This window comes from Microcebus murinus, chromosome 15, assembly GCF_040939455.1.
Source record: "Microcebus murinus isolate Inina chromosome 15, M.murinus_Inina_mat1.0, whole genome shotgun sequence".
NCBI classification, from domain to species: domain Eukaryota; kingdom Metazoa; phylum Chordata; class Mammalia; order Primates; family Cheirogaleidae; genus Microcebus; species Microcebus murinus.
The window spans coordinates 63,860,004-63,874,764 of NC_134118.1; the positions used below are offsets into that span (position 1 = coordinate 63,860,004).

Below are 14,761 nucleotides of genomic sequence, written 5' to 3' on the forward strand. Positions count from 1 at the left end.
ATCTCAGAATTGGTCCCTGGCTTCCGGCACAAAGGAACCCAAGCAGAGCCCACACTCCCAACAGAGCAACTCACCCATTCCTCACAGCGCTTCCTCGTGTGTAGCTATTTCTGGTTCTTTCCTGTTGGAAATGATCGCCTGGCTGAGTGGCTCTCAAGGAGGGTCCTGGCATTGCTGTCCACCCATGTATGGGGGTCCCGGAAGGCTCTGGGGAGTGAATGCGCTGCGCGGGGTGCGCGTGTTATTTAGAGACGGTGTTGATGGTACAGTGCTGAACTTATCGTCACCTGCCTGGGACTGTCTTGGTTTTAAAACTGAAAGTTGTGCATCCCTGGAAGCTGTTCAGCCTCACACCGGGACAGCTGGCCACCCTGTTGATTGGCACAGCCCTGGGTAGCCACTGAGAGCCCTGGTCCCCTCACCTCCTTGCCCCTCTGGCATCTCCCTCTAATGGATGCTCTTCCCGTGTGTGGTCACACAGGGCCTCTCCTCTCAGGGCCTCCTGTGTCAGGACTTCCCCACTAACAGAGTCCCCAAGGTCCTGTCACTGGGGGCCTTGGGACATGCCCACTCTCTTTATTAGGGCCTCCTTGTTGTGGAACCTCCCCCTCCCTCACCCTCCCCCACCCCTACACACACTCACAATCGTGCACACACACACTGACACACAGGAATACACATGCACACACTTGTGCACACACTACACATAAATACACACACACACACACTTTCCCGCTCACATGCACACAGCCCCTGCCCCGCTGACCTCCCTGCAGCCCCCTCCCTCCACTAAGGAGGAGCTCTGTTAGGTGAAGGAGCTGCCCTCCTCCCCTGTGCTCCTGACCCCAAAAGCCTAGCAGGGTACCTGGCAGCTCGGCACACATCTGTGAAACCGAATAAACCAGCCCTGTGATCCTTGGTTCTCCCCATGCTGGCAAGGACCCCCCCCCACCATCACCTAGAGTCCCTACCAGGCCACTCCTCTCTACCTTCATGGAGTGAAGATGCCATGATGCCCTCCTGCACCAGTCTGTCTGTGGGGACCGCCCCTTCCAGCACATGGTGGAGCAGGACAGGTGCTTCCTGCAACCCTGGGAACTGGCTGCCCAGCCTACACCTGAGGGCTCCCTCTTAGGGCCGTCCTCTCCTCTCCCCCTGCCCCTGCCAACCCTTCCTCTACTCTTGTTTCTCACTTTTGAACAGCTGGGGGGGGGGGTTGGTGACCTCCCCAAGGTGTCACCAGGTGGCACTGTGTGGCAGCCCATGGGCCTGGTAGGGGCTGGGTGGGGTCAGCCCCAACCAGTAGCTTGAGGAGGGCAGGCTGGGGGTCCCCGCTGCAGAGGCTGAGAGGGGGGTGATGCACAGCCCTTCATCAGCATGGCCTTGAAAGGACAATATGGGGCACAAAACAGAGATGCCAGAAGCCAGAGGGAGAAGACAAGGAAGAAAGTCACCAATGCACCATTTTGAATTGAAGGCTGTGTGTGGAGTGTGATCCATTTGTTCACGTAGACGAAACGGTCCCCTTCTCATGTAACCAACAAGGGTATTATAATTGTTCGAAATCAGTAAGAGCAGTTGTTTTGCTGGGGCAACTTGTCATTTTGTTGAAAACCAGTGGATTTGCCTATGACCAGACAGATCCCAAATTACCTTCAGGGCTGAGTTTTCATGGGTGTTTGTGCTCATTTATAGAATTTAGAGAGCAAGTTTTTAATCGGGCCACGCGTGTTCATCCCCCTTCCCCTGCTTGCCCGGGACGGGAAACACACGCACGGCGGGGGTCATACCTGGTAAGGTCGTTAGGAACAAAGATGCCCTACTTAGTGCTTCGGGACTCGCGTCCTGGCAGACTGCGAGAGGCAGAAGCAACACATTAAGTTAGCTGACGAAGCTAAACTGGGAAGTGGTGTGATCATCACCACAGACAGATAAAGAACAAAAAGAAACAGTCGGAGCTGCACCGAGTTAACGAAGCATTCCCATGGAAAAATACAAGCCACAGCTGGAGAAGGAGGGACGGGGATGATGGAAATTCAGGAAACGGAGAGATTTGGAAGGCAGCAATGCAAGGGGGCGATTTATGGGGTGAGACCGGATGGGTGTGCAATGTGATATGACAGCTAAATAAGCAAGAGAGGGCCCGGCCCGCCCGGCCCCCGCTGCCTGCTACGCACGGCCCTGCTGCCAGCGGCAGCTGCGGGCCAGACCACAGCCACTCACTGAGCACCTAGGGTGGGTCGGGGACTTAGCACACAGTCAGCCTGTCCCCTAAACACCCTGCAAGGCAGGGGTCACCATCCTCAGACCCAGCAAGGAAACCGAAGCTCAGAGAAGTGAAGTAGTAGCTGGGATCACACAGCCAGAAACTGGCAACTGGAATTTACTCCGTGCTGATCCAGTCCCAAAATCTCTGGCCACACTGAGTAAGTGACAATGCAAGGGACAAGGTGACACCTCGCTGTCTAGTGCCAGCAGGAGCACTGCAGCGACCTCTGGCTGTGGGCATTTGAAGGGGCACAAGGACCAGGCAGCAGACGACCTGGCTTCCAATCCCAGTGCTGCCCTGCACTGGCTGTGTGACCCTAAGAGTGCCACATAACCTCTCTGTGCCATAGTCCCTTCAACTACAAAATGGGGAAAATAACCGTGCTGGGATGTTTTGACAATTAAGTGGACGTCAGTGTCAGCTCTCTGCAAATTGCTTGGCTCACTAAATATTAGACGTGGCCCTGTCACTGGCATTGACAGCCAACCTGTCAACTGCTGGTCGTTTAGCTGTTTTGATTCTACTCATTCTTCACAACCAGCCAAGTCTACCTCCTGCATTTGAAATATTTGTAATGTTAAAGCCTGCTTAGCAGAAATGACGGGAGTGTCAGGAATGAGTGGTTGGTCTGCAATGGATGGCGGGGGTTGCATTCAACGGGCTGCATCCTCGTTAGGATTCACAGAACCCTCAAGCCCTTTGGTTTGCAACAAGTGAGCATGTGAGTCTAAGAGAATTTGGTTCTGAAGGAACGGAGGGTGACGGGAAGCGATGGTTCTGGAACCCATCCCAAATGAAGAGTGGTTGAGGGAAATGAGGACCCGCAGGGCCTGGCCAAGGAGCGTGGGCGCTGTCCTGGATGCCTGCATGAAGGAAGACGAAGAGGCTGACCGCCCTGAGTTTTCCCGAGGTGGACTAGGAGGGAGGAAGGCCAGGTGGCTGCACGGTGGCAGGGCGCTGGCAGGTAGCGAGGGGACCCCTCTGGGCCTCAGCTGCTTTGCTGGTGAAGCGATTAGCCAGATACTATGTTTTCTGGCAGCAATTCGCCCACATCGGCTGGGTATCCTACAGGTCAAGCCAACTCTGACACGGATACCTGGAGCTGGAGCGGGCCTCTCGGGTCAAGGTGCTCAGTCCTGCGAGACGGGGCCCCCACTTCAAATGCCAGCTGCAAGTTCTGGGTCCCCAGGCCACCGGCACTGGTGTTGGATTGGGCTACAAATTCGAGGCTTCTCACGACCCCACTTTAGGTTCGATAACTCGCAAGAGTGAATCACAGAACTCAGGAAAGCACTATACTTATGATTGCAGTTTTATTATAAAAGATGCCGCTTAGGAACAGCCAAGTAGCAAATATGCACACAGTGTGGGAGGGGAGGGCGCAGAGCCTCCAGGCCCCAGAAGCTCCTGACCCAGGTGCCCCGTGGGCTTTGCGTGGATCTCACGCTGTAGGCACCAGTGAGTAAATCGTGGTCACGTGATTGAACCCAGTCTCCAGTGCCTCTTCCCTCCCCTGGGTTGGTTCCTCTGGTGACCAGCCCGACCCTGAAGCTACCTGGTCCCCCAAGCCCACCCCACAACTCATCTCATCAGCATGAACTCAGGTGTGGGAGAAAGGGGCTTCTTAAGAATAACCAAAGACACTCCCACCACTCAGGAAATTCCCTGGGTTTTAGGAGCTCTAGGTCAGGAACCTGGGATAAAGATCAAATACATTTTTATTACACCACATATACACTTTTTTTTTTTTTGAGACAGAGTCTCGCTTTGTTGCCCAGGCTAGAGTGAGTGCCGTGGCGTCAGCCTAGCTCACAGCAGCCTCAAACTCCTGGGCTCAAGCGATCCTCCTGCCTCAGCCTCCCGAGTAGCTGGGACTACAGGCATGCGCCACCATGCCCGGCTCATTTTTTCTCTATATATTAGGTGGCCAATTAATTTCTTTCTATTTATAGTAGAGACGGGGTCTCGCTCTTGCTCAGGCTGGTTTCGAACTTTAATTTCCCTTCTGTCACTAACGTGCCATATTTAGTGGATCTAAAACCGATGATGAGATACAATTCAGCTCTTCTGAACGAGAGCTCTTGCAGCGTAACATGCTGCTTCCCCAGGTCCGAGCTACCTGGGGTGGCAAGTGAGCCTGCTGAGGTGGGGTGACCCCCATCGGGGAGGCTGAGGAGGAAGTCCCACCCTGAGTGGCAGTTTGGAGCAGACGCCCACTCATCACCATTGTCAAGACGCAGTGTCATGTAACTGCCTTGCTTGATTTCAGAATCGAGGGATGCTTCCGTTTTGGATGAACAGCACCGGCAAGAGGGAAGGCTGGCAGCGTGGGTGGCACGGCTACGACAACGAGCTGATGGACATGCGGGGCATCTTCCTGGCCTTTGGACCTGGTAGGCAAGGACATGACCAAATGCTCTCAGTCCACCATTCCCCAGAAGGCGTCTCTCCTAGGGGCTGGTGGTGCCAGTAGTGGCTGCAGCGACTTCCTCACGCACTGCCTTTCTGGGCAGAGCCCAGCAAACCCGGCCGGGCTCCGGGAAACAGCTTGTGCTGGCTTCCTTTCAAATGCTTCTTGGTTTTGGCAAATATGGCCAAAAACTTTTCCTTGTAAATTTTAAATCCTGAGTGCAGTGAAGAAAATGTATTCCACATGTTGGTGATTCGTTTTTTATTTAATTCATCAAAATGTTATTTCACAGCTATCTGGTGTCCAGGAAAGCTTATTGGACACCAGGCTGCTGACAGCTGTGAGTCTCGAGGTTGATGAGATCAATTCTTGGGGTCTGGCTCTTCCACAGACCTCCCCGCCCACAGCACCCACCCTGTGGGGCTCTTTCAGTTCAGGGCCCAACCAGAAGCTAGGGCAGGCTGGAGGGCAGGCTCGGAAATGACCTTGAGACTGACTTTGAGCCAGGATGACCATGGATGTCTTGGATGAAAGCAAATTTGCTGTGCCCTTTCTTAATCAGACTAATTCCCAGGGCTGGAGGAGAGGGGAGATGGACAGGGTCTATCTGGTCATTTGATTTAACTGATAGAGCATTGCAGGCTCACACTTTGTAAAAATTTACCAAACATTGATACAATCAGTATAATACAATCTGAAGATTGTATTACCACCTAAACATTGCCCTCTTCCAAAAAATAAAAAAGGGAAAAAAGCCGTCAACCACCCGTTGACTGGCTCGGGGGCTACTCTTCCTTCTCGCTACCGTCCACGCTACTTCACTGAGTATCATGTGCCTACCCAGAGCTCTGCATTCCAAATGCCTTCTTATGGATGTTGATCAAATGCTTCAGCCCACACAGTCCACGTTTTCCTTTCAAATTACAGGCTAGACATCACACTCACAAGCTCTGCTTTTCTCTCCCATGCATGTGGCAAGGCCAAAGACATATGTCAACGTGCCTCATTCGGTCTGCCTTGGTTCATTCCACGTACCACAAAAATCACTGTTAGGAACTATGAGGTGTCAGTATCTGCACCCTTCACAGGTGCTTCTGGAAGCCTGAGTTTAGGGAACATAACACCTTGGTCCAAATGCTTTCTCATATGTGATCCAAGTTTCCAAGTCCTGAAGTGAGCATCAGAACCAGTAGCAGCAAACATTTATGCAGTGATAAGTGGGTTCATGACAGTGGCCTAAAAGAGCTGGGAGGATGCCTGAGCATGTTGCCATAGACCAGTAACAGTCACCAGGGAGGGGCAGGTATGCAGAGGCCAAAGCTAAAGGAATTAGAAATGGACAATGTTAAGGTCAATTGCTAGATTAGGTTGGAGACCTTCCAGGGCCGTGGCCTTCTTGTGGGGGAATATCAGGCAACAGGGCTGTCATTCAAAAGCACTGCTCCTCTTTCCCTGGAAGAGGGAAATAAGATCGTGAATGCAAAACAGTTGTCTGTTTGGGGGAACATACATGAGCAAGAGTTTCAGGTATATTTTAAAGCAGAACCAAATCTAGCCCCAAACCCAAATTTTTAAAAAAGTATCCAAAGCCGCATTAACTTAAGTTCAGTGGGGGGAGATTCCTTCCATTAACAGAGACCTTCCTTATATGTTTCTTGAAAACTAAAAGCCCTCAGTCTTTTATAGACGGAAAGATGACCCCCGATGAAAATAACTGGGCTAATTGCAAAATGTTTCCAGGCAGATAGAGCGTTGAGAGCCTCCCGCAAACCATCACGTTTCTGGCTCCAAGTCTCATGAAAGATTAAACAGCTTTATGCACTGACTGTTTACCGAGGAGAGAATGTAAGAGCAAGGCCTTTAATAGCTGTCTAGCTGCACGCTGAGATAAAGGTGCGTGCCTCTTGCTCAGGGAGGCAACCGGCACCATTGCAGCTGCCCAGAGACGGCCTGAGAAATCACTAAGTCTCGTCCAGCAAAGAGAAAGGGAAATTATTCTGGAAGAAAGCCTCTCTCTGGTTAATCCCAGTTTCTAATTTGAACAACCTAATCTTGCCCTGGAGAACTCCACATTCGAGATAAGACAGCAGGGGTGTGATTTAGTGAGCTGCCTAGAGCCAGCAAGCCTCCCTTGGAAAGCAGCCCAAGGCGGCCAGGCATGCGTGGGCTGCACAACCTTCTCTCTTTAGGAGACACGTTTTCAATATTCAAAAAAAAAAAAAAAATGTAAACCCATGAGGGTAACTTGGATTCCCAGTGCAGGTTTGCAATGCCATGGGTCCTCCCCAGTTGCTATTCAGGAATTTTCTAGAAGTTTTCAATCCAGCCTGGATCATCTCTGCATGGAGCCCAAAGTCCCATCCCTGCAGAACAGGAAGCCACAAACTAGAGGGGGCGGGAAAGAAAACCCAATTCTCTTCCTGCTTACGTGCACAGAATTGGATTTTATACTTTCAATGTAAAAAGATAATATTTTCTAACACTTTTGTCAGGAGAACTTGATCTCAGTTTTTCCTGCAAAGTGTTAAGAAAGTAGATTTTTGAAAGGCTTCTGATGGGCCACCACCCCAGGTGCCCTCCGATCCCCACACACAACAAGGACGTGGCCACAGTGGTGGCAGTAGGATTGTCACATCCAGGGCACACAGGCAGTCGGAAGGAGAGAGATGAGCTGCTTTGGTGTCATGGGGACAACCTTCCCATTGATCTCCCATGCTGTAGCTGATTCTTCAGGTGGGGAAGTGTAACCACCATCCTCGTCTAATTGTCTAATTTGTCTTCATACTGAGGGGCCAGGACACATGGCAGCCCTCCCTTCTCCTCCCCAGGCAGGGTTTAAGTCATTGTTTAGCCAGTTTTTACTCTGAGGGGATGGGGACCCTTAACTTCCCTGCCTCAAAAGAAAAGTAAACCCCTCCAAATAATTTATAAGGTAAATATATTCCATCCACAGTTTGCTCTTGTCGTGTTTATTGATAATAGCAGCTACCATTTATTGAGCATATACAGTGTGCCTGAAACCATGACTTCCCACGTCCATTTCCTGAGGTCCCCCAGCTAGTAAGTGGGTGCAGGCTGCCAGTCAAGCCCGTACACCTCTTTATATTGAATTCTACTTTAATTCTCCAAAGCGAGCAAACCCTGTCACTTGGGAAGTTGCGTTGGATATAACATACTGTGGAGCACAGTTTTCTGTACGTAACTTTTTTCCAACTTGCCATTCTAGGATAAATACAGGAGCAGGATTTGGTGTCTGGACCTCTGGACTATCTTGCTGCTGTTATCCGTTTGCTTTTTAAATAAAGTATCTGTGATCATTTTAGGAAAGCAATTATAAAAATCATTTTCTAAGACAAAAGACTTGATTTTACAGCCCCTAAACTACTCATTTCCTTTAAAAATCTCAGGTAAACTAAAAGCACATGCATAGGGCTTTATCCCGGATAAAATCTCCTCCCTGAATTCAACCTTAATGGAGCCTTAGGTATTTTCTTGGAAGCTCTGGTTTGGGGCCTAAAAGTGAAGGTGCTTATGTGTATCCCTGAAATCTTATATTTACTCTTTAGATGGACAAGTGCTTTGAATTCAGCATCTTATGTGCCCCTTGTGGAGAAGGGGAAGATTCGCTGCATTAACACTCCTTCGAGAATTAGAGTCACCTTCGGTCCTTAGTACGCTGTGAATGGCCAGCCCTTCCTGTGTGTTCCCCGAGTGCTTGAGTTTGGCCTCTGGCAGAGGCACAGCCCTCTCCTCCGGGGGGTCTCTCAGCCCTTACCTGCACCCCTTACTCCGATACCAGTTTGCTCGCTTTCCACATGGCTAATTCATTCTGCCCGTCGGAGAAAGGCTCCCGAGGAATGTCCCATTGACCTTACAAGCGTTTTTAGGGAACCGTCGCCATTGCTGCTGAGCTAGCCAGTCCCGAGGAAGCTGCGGGTCTCACATCCCCAAAGAGGAGAAACCGATCTTGAGTTGCTGTGGGGTCTCTGCAGTAGAAGTCGGCACCTGGCCATCGGTCCTGGCTAGACAGATGTTCTGGGAGACAAGGGTACCATAATTTGGTTAAGGGGAGGGAGTCTAGCACGACAGTCACTCTGCCGACCAGGCCAGCTACCCAGTGCTCTGCAGACACGGAGCAGCTTCAGACGGCCCTTCCGGTCCCCCCGTGCAGAAAGTGCTGTTGTCACAAAGAGAGCACAGTCGTGCACGAAGGAAGTCTGTTTGCTGACCCATCTTTTAAAGAAGCTCCTCTTTACATAGAAATAGAAAGCTATTTCCCTCCATAAGAGCAGGCAGCCTTCCGTCTCCTCTTCCACGGTTGCAATGCCTGGGCCACACCTCGGTGAGGAAGCCATTTCCCAAGCCCACAGTCCCCGGGAGCCTGAGTGTAATCCCTCCGCGTTGTGGTCCACCCTCTCTGCCTGGCGCACGGTTATGACAGCTTGTCTGTTTGCCTTTCCATTTCAGATTTCAAATCCAACTTCAGAGCCGCGCCAATCCGATCGGTGGATGTCTACAACGTCATGTGCCACGCGGCGGGCATCGCCCCTCTGCCCAACAACGGGTCCTGGTCCCGGGTGGTGTGCATGCTCAAGGGCCAGGCCAGCACCGCCCCGCCCGGCCCGCCCGGCAGCTACGCCCTGCTCCTGCTCCTGCTCCTACTGTCTGCGTGACTGATCGCGGTCCTTGTCCCAGAGCACTGTCAGCAAAGTGTGCCTCCAAAGTGGGGTGATTTTCATCTTCTGTGTGAACGATAGCTTCATTAACACAATCAAAGCCATACAAATTGTAAATATATTATTCTTGGATGATTCGATACATAAAAGTACCTACTTCTTTAAAAGAAAAAAAAACAACTTTGTTTACCCTGAAGGTAGGAAATATCCTAGCCGTTCATTTGTTCAGCTATACGTAATTTTCTCCTTTCTTTTCATATAGTTCATATAGATTGAACTGTCTGAGCAGGGGCCTGCTCCTGCAGCAACCAAACCCTGAGTGGATACTGGCTGGTCATCCTGGGCCCCTCTTTGTCCTGCCTTGTACAAAGTGGTCCTCAGACTGGGCCCTTATCTGTTCCCTGTCCACACCCAGGAGCCATCTTCGGGGTCTGTGGCCACAATCCTGGACTGTTTCTTCCATCCCAGAAAAGAAGAGCATGAGAGCAAAAGCTACAGTCTGTTTGTCACCCAGATTGCAAAATTTTTTCATCTTTATACAAAGTCCCAGGAAGTATGTATCTTAGCACCAACCACCAATCAACCAGAAAAAGAAAAAGAAAGAAAATATAAGCCACTAAGAACTGAAGAATTCATAGAACACGGTGAAAGATGTGGGTTCCCTCGCTAAGTCTGAATGCACAAACGTTTCTCCCTTGCCTTGAGGAGCAGAAACGCTTCCAACAGATGTGGGCTTCTGTGAGACCCACCCGCATGGTGTCCCGCGGTCTGAAGCGTTCATCAGACTGGTGGGCCGCCTGCCCGTGTGAGCTTCCCCAGGCAGTGCCATGCTTTGGCCCCGGATCAGGGTCTAGACCACAGGAACACCGGACACGGCAGTGCAGGCCGGGAAAGGGCGTGTCACCGGCGAGAATATGGCTGTGCCTACTGGCAGGCGCTCAGTTCACTGCATGGAGCAGTCCTGAAGCAGGCTGGCTTAACCATGGCGAAGAGAACCTTCCAGTGACACGCAACTCCTAAAACATGGCAGTGGGCGGGGAATGGGAGCTGAGCCCCAGCCCTAACCAACTGACCAGCCACTTGATTAGGAAACAGTTTGGGCAAAATGCCACCTCAGTTCTTTAGAAACCCCTGAGAAGAACCACTGAGCCTGACTTGAAATAGCTTAGTTGAGTTGCCTAAGTTTGCTGTAGGAGAACTTGTGAAACAAGGGATAAGGGCATTTTCACATGATGAGTCGTTTACACACACACACACACACACACACACACACACACACACACACATTCCCTATTATTGCATTAAAAACGAGTCTGCCCTAAATGAGGCGCACCTACAAGTACAAGAGAGACTTTTTGTCAGCAAAAGGCAACATACCAGGTCTTCTCTGGATGAGGCAGCCCTTACACGGTGTTTTACCTTGAAAAATGAATCCCGACACTCAGCCCGATTCAGGAAGGCTGGGAGCCGACTCCGTGCCTTGAGTCGTGAGAGCAAAGGATCACTGCTTACAAATACTGAATTTGCCTTCACAAAAGATTTCTAAGGATTTATGTAATGTGTTTTTAAAGCTCCGGCAAACCATCGAATCCACTGGAAAGAAGGCAAACCGGCTTTTGTTATCTGGCTGAAAGCAAATCAGTACTTTCCAAACATGGGTAGTAGTTTTTGCAAAAGAAACCTATTGTTCAAAGTTTCTTTCTCCTTAGAGGACAGTGTCCCGGTGAATTCGGCCAGGCCCACTTTCCTGTCTTATGAAGGAAGGATCCCTAAGAGATATCCACGTGATTAAATTAAAATTAGATCATCAAAATGGAGAGGAGGCTAATATGTGCACAGTCTTCTTCTTTCTTTTGTTCATTCCCTTTTTTAACCACTTCGGTACCAGCGTTGACTGTAGTCGGCAGCCACAGATGAACGCGCACAGCGACTTTAGCCGACAGCCGTGATATGACTTTTCCAATTTTTCATTTATCAAAATAAAATTGTGAACGTTTAAAAATAACGTAATGAAAACATATATGTAGATGTCACCTGTTCTGATTTACATTACAAGCAAAGCTGCCTGTAAAGTAAAACAAGCTTTCAGTGCTTTCAAGCTTTCCTCAACACACAAGAGCAAAACGGATGCGTCCTCAATGCACAGCACAGACTACCGTGCGGACTGTGAGTGCCGGCTGTGGGCGAGGTTTGGCGGCCAGTGAGCGCCGTACACAAGTGGTTAAAGACAGAGTCTTGCTCTGTTGTCCAGGCTAGTGTGCAATGGCATGATCACAGCTCACTGCAGCCTCAACTCCTGGGCTCCAGCAATCCTCCTGCTTCAGCCTCCTGAGTAGCTGCGACTATAGGCATACACCACAATATTTTTTGCAGAGATGGGGTCTTGCTATGTCACCCAGGCTGATCTCAAACTCTTGGCCTGAAGCAATCCTCCTGCATCAGCCTCCAAAAATGTTGGCACTGCAGGTGTGAGCCACCACACCCAGCCTTGCACAGTCTGGCATTTGTCTTTCTTGCTCTCCTGCCATTTTCCTCCTTCACTCATCCTGAAAAATCTGCAAGTTACATAATAAAATTTCACATATTTGTCTGAAAAAGTGTAATTGTTCAATAAATAATGTTAAATAAATGAATGAGAATAAGACACAAAAGAAATCATGAATACTGGTAAATAATAAAGAAAAGTCAGACACTGGGTGGAAACAAAACCTTTTTGCCTAAAATAATGGATATATTTTGATGACTCAATTATTTGGTTCAAATATTTTCCCTTTTATTTTTGTTTCAAAGTTACATTGTTCTCCCCAGGAAAATTATACTTTCTCTGAATGTGTTTTGTTCTGTAGGAGCAAATTGTACTAGGAATACGTGTAGACACCTTTTCTCCTGGATTGTTTTATGACTTCACTCCTAATTCCGGGAAGAAAATAATTGGGTTGGCCTACCACACATAAATGAAAGGAACAACCTGAAATCAAAGATGAGATGAAGGCTGCTTTCCCTACCTGTGTGCCTAACCTCCAGAACCCAATTCAATTGCATCTGAAGACCTAGCATAACTAAATTAGCATAGGTTCAGGGACTTCTTTTTAGCCTAGAAGAGTCTTGAATTATAAAGTCCCAGTTCCCTTTACTTTTAAAGGGACCTTAGAAATCCACATCAGATCTGAGTCAGTCACAGAAGAGAGTTTGCAAACTTTCTGGGCTCTTAAGCGTCATCTGACTCAGCTCCAGAGATGCAGGTTCAGGGGATCTGGGATGGGGCCTCAGACAACAACTTCAAGTACTGATCTAAGGTTTGGGTTTGCTTCCAGGAGAGGTGACCTGAGTCTCCTTGAGAGCTATTTCATAATCAGCAGGTTTCTCCAAAGGTCATTAGGCTGACATCGGGCACTAACCTCAGCAGAGCCAAGCTTCCAGGCTTCCTAAACCAAAGTAGGTCTGCAAGCCCTCTTGGTGGAGCAAGAATCCCAAAAAGGAAAACTTGGCTTCTTCACCACCCACGCCTTGTGGCTCTAAGATTCCCAGCGGTGCTATCAGACAAACTCAGACATTGGTCAAGACACACAACTATTTTATGAATTTTCTAAGAAAGTGCTTTGCATTTCTGTAAATATCAAGAGATTTCCAAATGTGATTGTGTGTTTTATCTTTGTAAGCAATTTGTGACAAACCAAAGTCAGCTACTGCAAACTACTGGCTAGAAGAAAGGGAGGAGGTAGCTTTGACAGACTAGGTATAAAGCGTTTGAAACTTGGTCTCAGGTTTGTGCTATGGAAAATGTACTCATGTGTTGCTTTGAAATCACAAAATAGCACCTTGTACAGTGCCTCAGATGTTTAATAAATGTCCCATAAATATGTGTTGAACGAGAAAAAGAATAAATGTCATTAAGGAGAACTGCTTAAACCTCAGATGTTCTCTCTCTCTGTAGTTTCTCAAATTAAATGAACTTTCTGCTTTGGGTTTGGTATCTTTCCTTGTTACCCCACTGACAATATAATTACACTTTATTTCATGGAGTAAACATGTTCTATCCCAGACTTATAGATTAGATATGGGGAAGGAAGGAAGGAAGGAAGAAAAGATAGAAGGAAGAAGGTGGCCGGGAGGAGAGAGATTAGATTTTAAATATACTATGCTTATTAACTTTTTAAAACTATAATAGCCTTATTGAGAGTGAATTCACATACCATACTATTCATCTATTTAGTGTATACAATTCAATGGCTTTTAGTATATTCTCATAGGTGTGCAACCGTCACACAATCCATTGTAGAACATTTTTATCACCCCAAAAAGAAACTCCATGCCCAGTAGTACACTAGCAGTCACTCCTCATTTCCTTCCAAAACCACCCCAGGCAACCACTAAGCTGCTTTCTGGCTCTACAGATTTGCCTCTTCTTGATATTTCATAAAAATAAAATAACACAATATGTTGTGCTTTGTGGATGGCTCCTTTCACTTAGCATAATGTTTCCAAGTTTATAGCAGGAGTCAGTACTTCATTCCTTTTATTTACAAAGAATATTACATTTTACGGATACACTACATTTTATTTGTCCATCCATTGAAAGACATTTTTTTTCACTTTTTTTTTTATTTCGGCATATTATGGGGGTACAGATTTTAAGGTTTCAATAAATGCCCATTTTTTTCACTTTTTATGATATCATAAATAATGCTGCTCTGACCACCGGTGTACACGTTTTTGTGGACCTGTGTTTTCATTTCTCTTGGGAACACCACTAGGAGTAGAATCACTGGGTCATTTAGTTGGGTTATGTTAAACTTTTGAGGAACTATCAGACTATTTTCCAAATTGGCTGCCCCATTTTGCATTCTTATGAACAGTGTGTGAGAGTTCCAATTTCTCTGCCTCCTTGCCAACACTTTTATTATCTGTCTTTCTTAAATGTAGCCATCCTTGTGAATTCAGAGTGGTATCTCATTGTGGGTTTGTTTGCATTTCTCTAATCATCACTCATGTTGAACATCTTTTTGTGTGCCTAATGGTCATCCACCTATCTTTGCTGGAGAAAAGTTTATTCATATACTTTCCTCATTTTTAATTGGGTTATTTATCTTCTTATTATTGAGTTGTAAGCATTCTTTATATATTGTAAATACAAGTCCTCTATCATATGTGTGATTTGCAAATATTTTTCCCTTTCTGTGGGTTTTCTTTTCACTTTCTTGACGGCATCCTTTGAGACACAAAAACTTTTAATTTTTTATGAAGTCCAACTTATCTTATTTTTTCTTTTGTTAGTTGTGCTTTTTGTGTCATATCTAAGAACGCTTTGCCTAGCCCCAGATTAGGAAGATTTATTCCTCTAATTTTTTTTATGAGTGTTACAGTTTTAACTCTTACATTTAGGTCTATGATCCATTTTGGATTCAT

General features: G+C 47.7%; 1 protein-coding gene across 2 annotated transcripts in view; it reads left to right on the top strand.

The window, feature by feature from the left end:
* ENPP6 (ectonucleotide pyrophosphatase/phosphodiesterase 6) overlaps positions 1-13,269 on the top strand; it is a 93,060-nt gene extending 79,791 nt beyond the window's left edge. For both annotated transcript variants that reach the window (XM_012784974.3, XM_076010694.1), the window contains exons 7-8: positions 4,539-4,662; positions 9,147-13,269. In XM_012784974.3, the coding sequence (XP_012640428.2) occupies positions 4,539-4,662; positions 9,147-9,352 (330 nt within the window). In that variant the 3' untranslated portion in view covers positions 9,353-13,269. The remainder of the gene's footprint in view (positions 1-4,538; positions 4,663-9,146) is intronic.
* The last annotated feature ends 1,492 nt before the right edge of the window (positions 13,270-14,761 follow it).